The 16898-nt window shown below is 43.6% G+C and overlaps 1 protein-coding gene across 2 annotated transcripts in view; it reads left to right on the forward strand.

Annotated features, from left to right (window-relative positions):
- LOC118373664 (sortilin-related receptor-like) overlaps window positions 1-16898 on the forward strand; it is an 85118-nt gene that overhangs the window by 11620 nt on the left and 56600 nt on the right. For both annotated transcript variants that reach the window (XM_052522917.1, XM_052522923.1), the window contains exons 2-6: window positions 8090-8206; window positions 9659-9793; window positions 12885-13046; window positions 13487-13554; window positions 15505-15685. In XM_052522917.1, coding sequence (XP_052378877.1) covers window positions 8090-8206; window positions 9659-9793; window positions 12885-13046; window positions 13487-13554; window positions 15505-15685 — 663 coding nt within the window. The remainder of the gene's footprint in view (window positions 1-8089; window positions 8207-9658; window positions 9794-12884; window positions 13047-13486; window positions 13555-15504; window positions 15686-16898) is intronic.

Consider the following 16898-nt stretch of genomic DNA (forward strand, 5'->3'; position numbering starts at 1 on the left):
CTTAACAAAAAAAAACCCCGCCCCGGCAGGAGAGGAAGAAGGCACTACGGTGCCGGCGTCAAGAGACACAGACAAATAATCCTCGAGAGCCTTACGTTCGGGAGCCGACAGAGAGTATAGTCTACCCCGAGGAGGAGTGGTCCCCGGAAGGAGATCAATACTACAATCATACGACCGGTGAGGAGGAAGGGAGTTGGCTCTGGACCGACTGAAGACCGTGCGCAGATCATGATATTCCTCCGGCACTCCTGTCAAATCACCAGGTTCCTCCTGAGAAGAGGGGACAGAAGAAACAGGAGGGATAGCAGACATTAAACACTTCACATGACAAGAAACGTTCCAGGATAGGATAGAATTACTAGACCAATTAATAGAAGGATTATGACATACTAGCCAGGGATGACCCAAAACAACAGGTGTAAAAGGTGAACGAAAAATCAAAAAGGAAATAGTCTCACTGTGGTTACCAGATACTGTGAGGGTTAAAGGTAGTGTCTCATATCTGATACTGGGGAGAAGACTACCATCTAAGGCGAACATGGGCGTAGGCTTCCCTAACTGTCTGAGAGGAATGTCATGTTTCCGAGCCCATGCTTCGTCCATAAAACAACCCTCAGCCCCAGAGTCTATCAAGGCACTGCATGTAGCACCCGAACCGGTCCAGCGTAGATGGACCGACATAGTAGTACAGGATCTTGATGGAGAGACCTGAGTAGTAGCGCTCACCAGTAGCCCTCCGCTTACTGATGAGCTCTGGCTTTACTGGACATGAATTGACAAAATGTCCAGCAAGTCCATAATAGAGGCACAGGCGGTTGGTGATCCTCCGTTCCCTCTCCTTAGTCGAGATGCGAATACCTCCCAGCTGCATGGGCTCAGTCTCTGAGCCGGAGGGAGGAGATGGTTGCGATGCGGAGAGGGGAAACACCGTTAACGCGCGCTCTCTTCCACGAGCTCGGTGACGAAGATCTACCCGTCGTTCTATGCGGATGGCGAGTGCAATCAAAGAGTCCACACTGGAAGGAACCTCCCGGGAGAGAATCTCATCCTTAATCTCTGCGTGGAGTCCCTCCAGAAAACGGCGAGCAGCGCCGGCTCGTTCAGTCACTAGAGGCAGCAAGAGTGCGAAACTCTATAGAGTAATCCGTTATGGATCGATCACCTTGACATAGGGAAGCCAGGGCCCTAGAAGCCTCCCTACCAAAAACTGAACGATCAAAAACCCGTATCATCTCCTCTTTAAAGTTCAGGTAATTGTTAGAACAATCAGCCCTTGCCTCCCAGATAGCTGTGCCCCACTCTCGAGCCCGGCCAGTAAGGAGTGATATGACGTAAGCAACCCGAGCTCTCTCTCTTGAGTATGTGTTGGGTTGGAGAGAGAACACAATATCACACTGGGTGAGAAAAGAGCGGCACTCAGTGGGCTGCCCGGAGTAACAAGGTGGGTTATTAACCCTAGGTTCCGGAGACTCGGCAGACCAGGAAGTAGCAGGTGGCACGAGACGAAGACTCTGGAACTGTCCAGAGAGGTCGGAAACCTGAGCGGCCAGGGTCTCAACGGCATGACGAGCAGCAGACAATTCCTGCTCGTGTCTGCCGAGCATGGCTCCCTGGATCTCGACGGCAGTGTTACGAGAATCCGTAGTCGCTGGGTCCATTCTTGGTCGGATCCTTCTGTTATGCAGGTGAATGAGGACCCAAAAGCGACTTGGCGAAAACAGAGTCTTTATTCCAGTAAAGGATAAAAGCAATACTCCTGGACAATCAGAGCAGAAAACAAAACATAAAAAACTTAAATCCACTCGTAGTGACGAGGACAGACTGGAAACTCGACCATTAACTGTAGGTTGCCTCGGGAAGGCACCGACCGTAGCAGACTCAGACACCTGCTCACACGCAGCATCTGAAGGAGACAAGACACGACAGGGCGAGACAAAGACACAGCACAGCGAACATCATACAAGGATCCGACAGGACAGAAACGGAAAACAAGGGGAGAAATAGGGACTCTAATCAGAGGACAAGATAGGGAACAGGTGTGCAAAGACTAAATGAGTGAGTAGGAGAATGGGGAACAGCTGGGAGCAGGAACGGAACGATAGAGAGGAGAGAGAGGGAAGGAGAGAGAAAAAGGGGACGAACCTAATAAGACCAGCAGGGGGAAACGAACAGAAGGGAAAGCATAATGACAAGACAATATAAGACAAAACATGACAGATTGATTTGCACTTTTCACACCAAAGTACGTTCATCTCTAGGAGACGGAATGTTTCTTCTTCCTGAGTGGTATGATGGCTGCGTGGTCTAATGGTGTTTATACTTGCGTGCTATTGTTTGTACAGATGAACGTGGTACCTTCAGGCGTTTGGAAATTGCTCGCAAGGATGAACCAGACTTGTGGAGGTGTACAATTTTTATTCTGAGGTCTTGGCTGATTTCTCTTCCCATTTTCCCAAAGAGGCAGTGAGTTTGAAGGTAGGCCTTGAAATACATCCACAGGTACACTCAAATAATGTCAATTAACCTGTCAGAGGCTACCTAAAGACATGACATCATATTCTGGGATTTTCCAAGCTGTTTAAAGGCACAGTCAACTTAGTGTATGTAAACTTCTGACCCAGTGGAATTGTGATACAGTGAATTATAAGTGAAATAATCTGTCTGTAAACAATTGTTGGAAAAATTACTTGTGTCATGCACAAAGTAGATGCCCTAACTGACTTGCCAAAACTATAGTTTGTTAACAAGAAATTTGTGGTTGAAAAACGAGTTTTAATGACTCCAACCTAAGTGTATGTAAACTTTCGACTTCAACTGTACTATAAATCACCTGGAGTTGAATGAATGTTTGTGCTGAACCAACTTAACCTTCCAAGGAACGAACACACCACACACACAGCTACATTACAAGTCCAAAGTTTGGACACGCCTACTCATTCCAGGGTTTTTCTTTTGTTTTTACTGTTTTCTAACTTTTAGAATAACAGTGAAGACATCACAACTATGAAATAACACATGGAATCATGTGGTAACCAAAAAGGTGTTAAACAAATCAAAATATATTTTGGATTCTTCAAAGTAGCCCCCCTTTGCCTTCATGAGAGCTTTTTATACTCTTGGCATTCTCTCAACCAGCTTAATGAGGAATGCTTTTCCAACAGTCTTGAAGGAGTTCCCAAATATGCTGAGCACTTTTTGGCTGCTTTTCGTTCACTCTGCGGTCCAACTCATCTCAAACCATTTTATTGGGTTGAGGTTGGGTGATTGTGGAGGCCAGGTCATCTGATACTGCACTCCATCAGTACTCTCCTTGGTCAAATAGCCCTTACACAGCCTGGTGGTGGGTTTGGGGTCACTGGCCTGTTGAAAAACAGTCCCACTAAGCGAAAACCAGATGGGGTGGCGTATCGCTGCAGAATGCACACCATCACACCTCCATGCTTCGCGGTGGGAACCACACGTGCAGAGATCATCCGTTCACCTACTCTACGTCTCACAATGACACGGCAGTTGGAACCAAAAATCGCAATCTTGGACTCATCAGACCAAAGGACAGATTTCCACTGGTCTAATGTTCATTGCTCATGTTTATTGGCCCAAGCAAGTCTCTTATTCTTATTGGTGTCCTTTAGTAGTGATTTCTTTGCAGCAATTCGATCACGAAGGCCTGATTCACACATTCTTCTCTGAACATTTTGATGTTGAGATGTGTCTGTTACTGAACACTGTGAAGCATTTATTTGGGCTATAATCTGAGGTGCAGTTAACACTAATGATCTTCTGCAGCAGAGGTAACCCTGGGTCTTCCTTTCTTGTGTCGGTCATCATGAGAGACAGTTTCAACATAGCGCTTGATGGATTTTGCGACTGCGCTTGAAGAAACTTTCAAAGTTTTGACATTTTCTGAATTGAATGACCTTCATGTCTTGATTTAATGGTGGACTGTTGTTTCTCTTTGCTTATATGAGCTGTTCTTGCCATAATATGGACATAGTCCTATTTGGTAAAAGACCATCTTCTGTACACCACCCACACCCCTACTTTGTCACAAGTGATTGGCTCAAACTCATTAAGTTGTTACATTTGTGTAATTTCTTTCCAAGGCACACCTGTTAATTGAAATGCATTCCAGGTGTCTACCTCGTGAAGATGGTTGAGAGAATGACAAGAGTGTGCAAAGCGGTCGTCAAGGCAAAGGGTGGCTACTTTGAAAATTCTCAAATAAGAAATATGTTTTTATTTGTTTAACACTTTTTTGGGGGTTACTACATGAATCCATATGTGCTATTTCATTAGTTTTGATTTCTTCACTATTCTACAATGTAGAAAATAGTCAAATAAAGAAAAACCTTTGAATGTGTAGGTGTGTCCAAACTTTTGACCGGTACTGTATATCTTTTTGTGGACCAACAATTGATTCCCATTCAAAATCCTATTTTCCCTAACCTTAACCCCTAACCCAAACTCTAATCCTAAACATAACCCCTATGTCCAAAATTGTGGATCTGCAAAATGTTCCTCTCTTCTCTGAATTTGTGTTGGTTTACTAAAGTGAATACTTCTGGTACTCACAAGTATAGTAAAATGTGTACGCACACACACACCAAGTTCACTTCAAGTCTCACTTCAAGCTTGTTTCTCACATTTTACCCCAAAAGAATGTGCCAGGCACTCACTAATGTTTTGCTGGCTGGCTACTCTTCAGCTGGCAACAGCATTGAGACATTCACCATGATCTGCCATGTTAACCCACTTATCATTCAGCCTTGTGAAGAAGGACTCTCTAGTCTCTGTCAAGGAGCCCACTTCAGAGATTCCACAGAGCAGGGCAGCCCTTTTATATAACATAGCCGAGCCCAGACTACACCATGGGGAGATAAACATCTAGCCTATGACACATTTACATCAGGTCCTGTCGCAGCTAGTTGGCCATCTTCCAGTGTGTGTGTGTGTATGTATATATATTAAATAATGTGTGGCATGACTGTCACAGAGGACAGTGGCTCGATTGTGCTGCATCCAGCCAGAAATACACACTGGTAGTTTGAAAATGCAAATGTATCATCGGCGGTTCAGCGCTGCTCCAAAAGTGACACTCTTTCAGCCGTGGTTCATTATGCTACTTGAATAATGAGGGAAAACTTGATGGGGGAGATGTATACTCACCCTATTTGACTGGATTTTGTTTTTTGCTTGTTGTTGTTGAGGAAACCGATTTTACGTAGTAGCGCCAGGGTCGCGTTTAGTAGCGCCAGGGTCGCGTTTAGTAGCGCCAGGGTCGCGTTTAGTAGGGCACAAAACCGCTTTGCCGCGGTAAAAGAAAAGGAGCGTTTCTTGGACAAGTTCAGGTATTAGCCAACCTCACTCGTTTCAAATCGATTTCTCTCCACTGAACACAACCATGCTTCTCAAAGAAAGGAGGGTACATGAGAAGAGAAAAGGAGAGAATGTTGTTTTTGGTACCACGAAAGTGTCTCCTGGCTTTTGTAAAGCATGGTTTGCATACTTCCTTTTCCATTCTGATGATGTTTTGCAACTGATATTAATCTAGCTTCGCCCGGTTAGTGCAAAAGGAGCATGAGCCTTGAGCTATGGACAGATTAATTTACTGTTCCTTCAAGGTTTGGCCAAGTCTATAAAAAATAAGTAAATAAATAAAGGAGAAATGGGCCTGCGTTCTTCCTGACTTGGTGTTGAATAATTTCAGGCTTGTCTGGTGATACCAGAGCTTACGTCAATGCACTAATGCAAAGGAATTTGTAATGTTAGAATCCCTGGGACTTGCTTGGTGAAGACTGCTGGTTGTCTTTTTAATGTACAGGGTCACTTCTTTCTTTGCAACTTTCTATCCTCTAACTAGCATACTAGCAATCATGACTATCTATGCTAAAAATCATTTGGCAGTGTTAAACAGGACGCTATTATCAAAGTTAGGCACATTTTCGGGCCCAACATTTACTTCAAGGCCTCTGTGACATCAGAGACTTCCGAGAACGCATACAAAACAGACCAAACAGACCAGGCTGGTATTTGGGGTTTGAGAAGTCAATGACCGAAGTGAAAATGTCTTCCTTACTTGTTAATTTTCTCAATCTAAAGGCAAAACCTAGATCCGAGCCAATGTCTTAAGTAGTTAAATGTTATTATTCCAACCTTATGAAAGTGACAAACTGACACGTTTTTGTCAAAAACAACTCTATATCGAAGGAGTGCCTTTGATTTGAGGGCCTGCACATGCCCAGTTTGGCACGAGACGACCATTCGACCCGATTACGTGTTTATACGCATGAGCTTTGCTCGCCAACGTCGCCATGACATCGCCTACAAGTGTGATCAGGGATTTATTTTGGAGAAGCAGTTATAGCCTCTTCATGCTGCACTGTCTTTGGTAATAACGTCAATCACTTGCAAGACCACAAGCAATAGGAGATGCCATTGTGCTCGAGGTCGCCCAACATGTCTACACACAAAGACTTTAAAGACACAGTGATTAGACCTATTATTAATTCATCACAAATCTAAATAGAAGGCAGTTACAGTCAGTCCCATCTACCCTAAAAGCTGTGTTGTGAGATTTAGCGAATGGTAGCCAGGCCTTTTGGGACCAAACGGACAACAGTGAGTTTATGAGGCCTTAACCCCAAGCGTAGTCCAATGCTTCACGTAGCTGGAGATGGTTTGAGTGACGCTCACGTCATTACCTGTTAATGGTTGATTTGTTATCGAGCGCGGCGAGATTAATAGATTGTGTCTCACGATGCCATTTGCAGCAGTTTACCAGTGCCATCACTCTCCCGATTCAGCTGTGTCAGGAGGACCACGCCGGCACCCTTTTACATGGTCGACGGGCAACGAGGCTTAAACGGCTCTGAGATTTCCCGCAGAGTCATCTCAGCCTTGAAGACGGCCTTGCCTTTGACTCAGCTGACCTCCTGGGATGTGTTCAGTAGGGCCCACCGTAGTGAAAATGTTTTAACACGTTCTGAATGAGCGTTTCTTATTCGACAAGTCCCGTTAGTAGAAGTGTTCTTCTACTATTTTGGAACTCTGATCTCAGCGAATGAGAATGTTATTACACGGAATGGGTTACCGTATTACAATGTTCCTGCTGAAATCATTCTTATACACACACAACAAACCCTTGCAGGCTGTTTTGGAGCAATTTGCGGCAGAAATCACATTCCATTACTAAGTCTACAAGCCGTAGTACCAATAGTGGGTGTAAAGTTACCACTGAAAGAAGAGGAACGTCTGTTCATCATTTAGACAGAAATGACAGTCTTTGTGTGGTCAACAGTGCAAGTCTGTAGAAATACTGTAGTAAAGGGAGAAAACCAAGCTTTTCAAAGAGCCACAGCCCCCTGCAGAATGATAAATGAAGAATGAGAGAGAGGAGCACTCGGATGAGAGGCAACGGCAGTGGGAATTAAAATGACATACTTTTTTGTGGGACTCACACACTTCACAGATCTTAATGTCGGAGCTGCACCAATGGAGCGTTGGCGTTTGTTTGACCTGTGCCTTCTGCTGTTACACTACTACATCTACCACAAGCACCTAGTATAGCAGCATTGTGTTGCTTCAATGGACAAAGTGAAGGCCTCTGAAAGTGGGCGATGTGAGGTAAAGCTGCTCACTGCTTGTTCTCTCGCTCACTGTCTCTCTCACTCACACACACACACAGATAGGAGCCTTTAGCCAGGTGCTCCTCACAAGGTCATAACAATAAGACCACAAAGTCCGTTGCCATAGTAACGTGCGCCAGTGAGCTTAACTGGTTAAAAGGATGAATAAAGAAAAGCACAACAGCCCTGTTCAATACACCAGACACAGCCAGGCAAGGTACAGCAACCTTTCACTCATTTCTACCAGCTAAGCAGGTGCTGCGAACCCAGCAAAATCATTACAATGTCGAGCTGATAATAGCATTTCATAACACATTTGATACGGTCCAAGGATGTTTATCAGATATAAAAGCCTCTGTAATTGATCAGATAGTCGCTTAATTCATTGGACTCTGAGTTGAGCTGCATTTTGACCAAACAGAACAAAAATACAACAGGTCAGTTGAATATGATTTTCTTTGCAGGCCAACCTGAACGATTCCCACAACCAGATGGTGGTGCACTGGGCCGGGGAGAAGAGCAATGTCATTGTGGCGCTGGCCAGAGACAGTGTCGGAGCCGCAGGTCCCAAGACTAGCTCGGTGAGTACACAGTAGTACACTTCCTGCGCATACAGTAGTACACTTTCTGTAAGTACAGTAGTACACTTCCTATGTGTACCGGAATACACTACCTGTGACTACAGTAGAACACTTCCTGCGAGTACAGTAGTACACTTCCCGTGAGCACAATAATGTAGTAGCCTACATTTCCTGTAAGTACAGTCACATACCTTCTGTGTTGGATGGTGATCCACAATCGCACCAAACATCCATGAACCTATCCACCACCACATAGCCTGACGCCTACATGTTGTTTTGAACCACTTTTGAATCTTCTTCCCTCTCAATTCACATTTCCCTCTATTCAGAAAACACACATAGGATTCTGCCATTTCAAATGTAGACTCCTTTGTTCGAGTTACCATGGCAGAAATGGTAGTGCCATGTTAACCACAGTTTGACTGTGTCATGTTGTCTTTGTGTATCCATGTGTGTTTGTGTGCGTGCATGCATGTGCGTTGTGCGCGCGGGCGCCCATCTGGTCAGTGACAGTGACAGGCCACGTGTTGTCAGTGCTGCGGGACCCGGACCTGTTCTCCTGTGCCAAGGAGATGGCGCCGTGGCCTGCCAGCCGGCCGTGTGCTTCCTCTCCTCTCACAGATCAGATTCACTGAGCCACGGATAAATCCCTCCATCTGTTACACCACCAAAATAGTTCTCTCTCTACTCTGTCTTCTTTTGATGTTATCAGCTCCCTGTCCTGCCTGTTATTCACACTCAGCTTACAGTAACCCAAGCACCTCCCACTGCTTTTGTGCACAGTGTAAGAAGGACCTCCTGCGCTCCTCAAGGGGTTAATGAAATTAACTTTAGATGTAATGCCATTTGCAAAAAAAAGTGTTTGATACTAAACCGCAGATATACCGCTGGTGAAGGACAGTTTATTTGTACACGAATTGTTAGTTTTGTGTCTCTCTCCGCTCCCAGTTCAGTACGCTCCTCGATATAACTTCCAGCCAGCATTGTGGATTCAGTGGTCTTTGTGTGCTGTTCTCTGTGGTCTGAGATCCTCGGTCTCTGGCACTCTGACGGGAATCTGAGAGCTCTGACCTCACTCGTATATTGTCTTTGGTAGAATCTGCAGGACAGGAGGGAACAGAACGGAACACTAAACTCTCTAGTCACTTAACATGGACAAAGCTTTTTCCCAAGTATTGTGTTTCTCTCCGTAGATAAAGTCTGTAGCTGGAAAGTCTAGCTACTGCCTAAATGCTTTGATTCCTTTTACTGAGTCAGTTAATGGCCCCCCTCCCAATACACCCATTCTAAAATGATTTTGTCCTCTACAAGAAATGTCCTTTATCAAAAATAATTTTTCCTGTCCAAAAAGCATCACAACAAAAAGAACAGCGATAGTGGATTTCATTTGTTTACCATGCACTGTGACTTCCATGTTCTCACCTCGTTCCTCTCTCCTCTGTCACATGGTAGGTGTACGTGTCTTATGACTATGGAACCAGCTTCTCCCCCATCTCAGAGAGGTTTCAGCTGAGTGGGGAGAAGGAGAAAGAGGGGAACAAGCAGGTCATCTCCCAGTTCTACCACAGCCCCGCTGACAATAAGAGGGTAAGTGGCTGAAGACCATAGATGTACGTACACTGAGTGTACGAAGCATTAGGAACACCTTCATAATATTGAGTCACATCCCCTTTGGCCCTCAGAACAACCTCAATTCGTCAGGCATGGACTCTACAAGGTGTCGGAAGTGTTCCCCAGGGATGCTGGCCCAGGTTGTCTCCAATGCTTCCCACAATTGTCAATTTGGCTGGATGTCCTTTGGGTGGAGGACCATTCTTGATACACACAGGAAACTGTTGAGCATGAAAAACCCAGCAGTGTTGCAGTTCTCGGCACACTCAAACCGGTGCGCCTGGCACCTACTACCATACCCCGTTTAAAGGCCCTTAAATGTTTAGTCTTGCCCATTCACCTTCTGAATGGCTCACATACACACTCCATGTCTCAATTGTTTCAAGGCTTAAAATCCTTCTTTAACCTGTCTCCTTCCCTTCATCTACACGGATTTGAAGTGGATTTAACTTCATAGACTGACCAGGTGAAAGCTATGTCATGTTTTGTCTACTCAGTGTACAGTATGATAAGACACACTGTATTAAGACCTTTCTCTATATCGAAGACTGCCCTGATAGGAGTTTTATTATGTTTTCTAAGTTTGAGTGTATAGCTCTTTTTCATTTGTTCTCCCATCTCCGCACAACCAGCGCAAGGCACATAACATTATTGAACTTGTGGTTTATTAGGGTTGATTTACCTGTATAGTGTGTGTGTGTGTGCTTGTGTACATGCGTAGTTATCAGTCACGAGCTCGAGATTGTTCGATGCAGTGCCTTGAGGTGTGGTGCGGTGCCGTGTTCGATTATGTCTCATTGTGTGCCGGTGAGTCATAGCCCTGGCCCCGCCCCCAGCCGTTCTCCCTGGCACTCAGCCCAGTGGAGGTTATTGCAAGGTGTAAGGGTGCATGGGAAACGCAGTTTGTTCCATTAGCAGGCAGGCAGGCATTCGCGTGTGGCCTGCCTTGTGAGCCCTGCAGGCTTGGGCCATCAGTCTGCAGACAGGTGGACTCCAGAGAGCGAGGCAGGGCGGCCTGGTATAACAGCTGGAGGACTCCACCCTCTCAGTCTGCAACATGTTCCCAACATCATGGAGATGGTTACGATGGGAAATGAGTGGTTTCTTCTCATCTGCACATTGACCTGTGAGCTTTCCCTTTTGAATTCAGGGCCCGTATTTAGCAAGCTTCTCAGAGTAGGAGTACAGATCTAGGATCAGTTCCTCTCTGTCCATAATACCACTTAGGTCTGACTGGTTACGGATCTGCCTATCTGCCTATTTAAAAGAAGGATTCACCCATTTTGAATGTTTTATTTTTTTCATCTCTGACCGATGTTCTATTCCCGGGGTCATTTCATGTTTCCATGTGTATAAGTATTCACACTCACCGAGTCAATACATGTTACAATCACCTCTGACATCGATTACAGTCTTTCTGGGTAAGTCTCTAAGAGCTTTGCACACCTGGATTGTTCAGTATTTGCACATTATTATTTTTATTTTATTCTTCAAGCTCTGTCAAGTTGGTTGTTGATCATAACTAGACAGCCATTTTCAAGTCTTGCCACATATTTTCAAGCCGATTTTAAGTCAAATCTGTAACTTGACCACTCATGAACATGCAATGTCCTCTTCAAGTGTATATTTGGTCTTGTGAGTTAGGTTATTGTCCTTCTGAAAGGTGAATTTGTCTTCCAGTGTCTGGAAAGCAGACTGAACCAGGTTTTCCTCTAGAATTTTGACTGTGTTTTGCTCTTATTAATTTGATTTTTATCGTAAAGAATGATCTATAGTCCTTGCTAATGGCAAGCATACCCATAACATTATGCAGCCACCACCATGCTTGAAAATATGAAGAGCGGTACTCCGTGACGTGTTGTGTTGGATTTACCCCAAACATAACGATTTGTATTTAGGGCATAAAGTTAATTTCTTTGCCACATGTTTTGCAGTTTTACTTTAGTGCCTTATTGCAAACAGGATGCAATCTTTTGGAAAATGTATTCTGTACAGGCTTCCTCCTTTGTCATTTAGGTTAGTATTGTGGAGTAACTACAATGTTGTTGTTCCATCCTCAGTTTTCTCCTATCACAGCCATTAAAGTCACCATTGGCCTCATGGCGGAATCCATGAGTGGTTTCCTTTCTCTCCGGCAACTGAGTTAGGAAGGACGCCTGTATCTTTGTAGTGACTGGGTGTGTTGATACACCATCCAAAGTGTAATTAACAACTTCACCATGCTCAAAAGGGATATTCAATGTCTGCTTTTTTTTTTTACCCATCTACCAATAGGTTTTTTGCGAGGCATTGGAAAACCTCTCTGGTATTTTTCTATGAATCTGTTTGAAATTCCTTAATCGACTGAGGGACCTTAAAATGATCTGTATGTGTGGAATACAGAGATGAGGTAGTCATTCAAATATCATGTCATACACTATTACTGCACACAGAGTGAATCCATGCAATTTATGACTTGTTCAGTGCATTTTTACTCCTGAACTTATTTAGTCTTGCCGTAACAAATTGGTTGAATACTTGTTTTGTTGTCATTTTTTAAATAATTTGTAAAAATGTATTTGTCCCGTTTCCAAGTGGAGGCTGTTGAGAATATAGGAGTTATTGGGAAGGCAGTTAAAAAAAATAGATCAAAGGAAGGACCGAAAAAATGGGATTATAGCTTCTGTATAATTACGTAATCTGAATTTGCAATTAGGCATTTCAAATTAAATATCTCTGAATATTAATTTAGAATTTCTCATTTTTTTTTTTGGGGGGTTTGCAAACAGTCTTTTGAAATAGCTAGACGAGAGATATTTGGAGGTGAGATATTAGGCCGGTTCTTACTATTCTAGTTTGTTGAAATCAGTCAGACTTGACGTTTTAGCAGGTTGATTCAGTTTAGAAAGTTGCAGTTACAAATACAAATGCTATGTATAGAACAAGAATGATTCTCTGTTCTACAGGAAAGAATGTCCTATCTCTTCTACACAATATATTTATATCTTAACATTCCTTAACACTCCTAAACAGACCCCAGTGGGTATTTAGCCTAACCTTGGCCTGTCTTGTCCTTCTCTTGTTCTAGTACCTCTTTGCAGACAGCACCAACAGCTACCTCTGGAACTCCTTTGACTTCTGCAAGACCATCCAGGGGTTCTCCATCCCCTTCAAGCCCACAGACCTGCTGCTGCACAGCAAGAGGGCCAACCTGGTCCTGGGCTATGACAGCTCCCACCCCAACAAACAGGTACTCAACTGACTGCTATAGAACTGACTGCTATAGAAATGGAGATCTTTGTGCAGGAGGTGTCTAATTATGATGATCAGCGCTTTGCCTGTAGCTCTGTGGCTACCATTTTGGTTTGGGGTTAGATGCCTATGTGGACTAATGGCTCTACAGCATTTGGTTTATAATACAGTGTTCTAGAGAAACACAGCCAATATTTCATAATGCAAATAGTAATTAAATGTCACAGCTGCATATACTAAACTGTCTCTCTGAAAAACACAATACATTTTGTGGAATTTTTCCTAAATACTTATTTACGTTTCAGCTTAACAGAAATGATGGAAAACGGTTAACTCTCAAACATTCTGCCAGTTCTATGCAGCCTGGAGTCAACATGTGCAAATGAGCCCCTGACCTACATTTACTCCCCACCCCCCCGCCTCTTGTTATTTTTGCAGCTATGGAAATCTGACGATTTTGGAGAGACATGGGTGTTGATCCAAGAGCACGTGAAGGCCTATTTCTGGTAAGATCAATGCCCCTGTGATTGTGTGAGGAGAGGCAGAACGTACAGTCATCAGTATAACCAATTGTCGATGTTGAGTACCAGACTGTCTGCGAAACATTAAAGCATCGGTCTGGGGATGGGTGGGATGTGCGTGTGTGTCTTCATTTCCTGTTTACTTCCTGTTTTTCTGTGACTGCCTGCCTCCTCCATCATCTGGCCCTCACTAGACCTTAATGTCTTCCGATTTCTGTCTGCTTACCAAGCATGCAGCTCGCCAGCAAACCCCCTGCCTCTCCAAGTTAAATATATAGATTAGATTGGCCCTTGTAATTTTTTATTTTTTTATTTCACCTTTATTTAACCAGGTAGGCTAGTTGAGAACAAGTTCTCATTTGCAACTGCGACCTGGCCAAGATAAAGCAAAGCAGTGTGAACAGACAACACAGAGTTACACATGGAGTAAACAAGTCAATAACACAGTAGAAAAAAAAGAGAGTCTATATACATTGTGTGCAAAAGGCATGAGGAGGTAGGCGAATAATTACAATTTTGCAGATTAACACTGGAGTGATAAATGATCAGATGGTCATGTACAGGTGGAGATATTGGTGTGCAAAAGAGCAGAAAAGTAAATAAATATAAACAGTATGGGGATGAGGTAGGTAAAATTGGGTGGGCTATTTACCGATAGACTATGTACAGCTGCAGCGATCGGTTAGCTGCTCAGATTACATTTACATTTTACATTTAAGTCATTTAGCAGACGCTCTTATCCAGAGCGACTTACACAGATAGCAGATGTTTGAAGTTGGTGAGGGAGATAAAAGTCTCCAACTTCAGCGATTTTTGCAATTCGTTCCAGTCACAGGCAGCAGAGAACTAGAACGAAAGGCGGCCAAATAGGTGTTGGCTTTAGGGATGATCAGTGAGATACACCTGCTGGAGCGCGTGCTACGGGCGGGTGTTTTGCCATCGTGACCAGTGAACTGAGATAAGGCGGAGCTTTACCTAGCATGGACTTGTAGATGACCTGGAGCCAGTGGGTCTGGCGACGAATATGTAGGGAGGGCCAGCCGACTAGAGCATACAGGACGCAGTGGTGGGTGGTATAAGGTGCTTTAGTAACAAAACGGATGGCACTGTGATAAACTGCATCCAGTTTGCTGGGTAGAGTATTGGAAGCTATTTTGTAGATGACATCACCTAAGTCTAGGATTGGTAGGATAGTCAGTTTTACTAGGGTAAGTTTGGCGGCGTGAGTGAAAGAGGCTTTGTTGCGGAATAGAAAGCCGACCCTAGATTTGATTTTAGATTGGAGATGTTTGATATGAGTCTGAATGACAATGCAAAGAAAATGCCACTACGATCCCTGAGGAAGAGAGAGACCGATTACAAGATTTTTATTTGGAGCTCACTATGTGTGAATGGCTTAATGACTCTGGTAACACCTAAAGGATTTTGAACCCTGCTATCAATCAGATCTGGGTTCAAATAGTGTTTTAAATCTTTCAAATACTTTGAACGTTTGCTTGAGCCTGCCTAGAGTGCCAGAAGCGCAGAGTTTGCAGAGAAAAGGTCTATCAAGCACATCAACAACAACAAACTTGCTTAAAACAATCTGATAACGATGATGATTGCGACACTTTCAGTGCCATGTGTCTCTCACCACAAATAGTAGGCCTAGGCAGGAGAGTGGCACATTCAAACATAAAACATATTTTCCTTTCAAACCCCATCCATAAAAGATAAAGCCCTGCTTTGGAAGTATTTGACTGATCTGTTAATGATTTAAAGGCGTGGATGTGGAGGGTTTAGCTAGGGTTAGACGTCCAGACCATGCTATCTGAATGGGAAGAATTCCAAGGCCCTTGGCCAATAAATTCTTCCAGTTCAGTTCACATGGTCAACAAAGAAAAACTTTTGGCCCTACCTATGTCCCACTTGCGGCCGTTTTCTGCATCTTTCCAGGGGTGTGGAACCGTACGACTCCCCCACCACGGTGCTGGTCCAGAGGCACGAGCCCCAGGGGGTGTCCAGCATCCTCAGCAGCACCGACTTCTTCCAGAGTGAGCAGAACCGCCGAGTCGTCCTAGAGAGAGTGGACAACTTCCAGCTCCGGGACAAGTACATGTTCGCCACCACTTCCACAGTAAGTGAGGTTGATTTGCAGGGGGAATTATACATGACAGGCATTCTGTTGCTCTTGCAGTGTTGAGAATGCTCATGTTATTATGGAGAGGAATGCCCACATTGATTATTTTAACAACACAAAAATGGGGTGGTCTAACCTTAACTATGTTCTAATACAGTGCCTTCAGAAAGTATTTACACCCTTGACTTCTTCCACATTTTGTTGTTAAAACCTGAAGTGAAAATTGATTAAATAGTGCAATAATAGTGTTATGCATGTTTTTTTAGGACTACCTCATCTCTGTACACATACAGTTATCTTTAAGGTTCCTCAGTCGAGCAGAGAATTTCAACCACGGATTCAACTAAGACCAGAGAGGTTTTTCAATGCCTCGCTACGAAGGGCACCTATTGGTAGATGGGTAAAAAATGTATAAAAAGCATACATTGAATATCCCTTTGGGCACGGCAAAGTTATTAATTATACTTTGGATGGTGTATCAATATACCCAGTTACTACAAAGATACAGGTGTCCTAACTAACTCAGTTGCCGGTGAGGAAGGAAACCGCTCAGGGACTTCACCAATGGTGACTTTAAAACAGTTACAGATGTCGTGACGTGACCTTCATTAATCTGATGACTGTTATTTATTCAATCCACTAACTATGTTTAATTGTTACCCCATTTAAATGAGTCATGTAACAATGAACTGATTAGGAATTTTGTGCACCACGAAAGAAGTTGTTTAATGAGTTACCATCTCCTGAATTAAACTATATAAGTTGTATGTCGATAACATTAATCATTACCTCATATCAGTCTCATTTGGAACGTCGCAGACTTCTTAAATCTGCAAGAACCCCATCCTTTTCTGACTATTCAGTACTAAACAAATGTATTTCATTTAATAACTAACTAAATAGTAAAACCGAATACACATACAGTTGTGGCCAAATTTTGATAATGACACAAATATTAATTTTCAAAGTTTGCTGCTTCAGTGTCTAGATATTTTTGTCAGAATGTTACTATGTAATACTGAAGTATAATTACAAGCACTTCATAAGTGTCAAAGGCTTTTATTGACAATTACATGAAGTTGATGCAAGGAGTCAATATTTGCAGTGTTGACCCTTCTTTTTCAAGACCTCTGCAATCCGCCCTGGCATGCTGTCAATTAACTTCTGGGCCACATCCTGACTGATGGCAGCCCATTCTTGCATAATCAAT

Source organism: Oncorhynchus keta, chromosome 1, assembly GCF_023373465.1.
Source record: "Oncorhynchus keta strain PuntledgeMale-10-30-2019 chromosome 1, Oket_V2, whole genome shotgun sequence".
In the NCBI taxonomy this organism is placed as follows: Eukaryota; Metazoa; Chordata; class Actinopteri; order Salmoniformes; family Salmonidae; genus Oncorhynchus; species Oncorhynchus keta.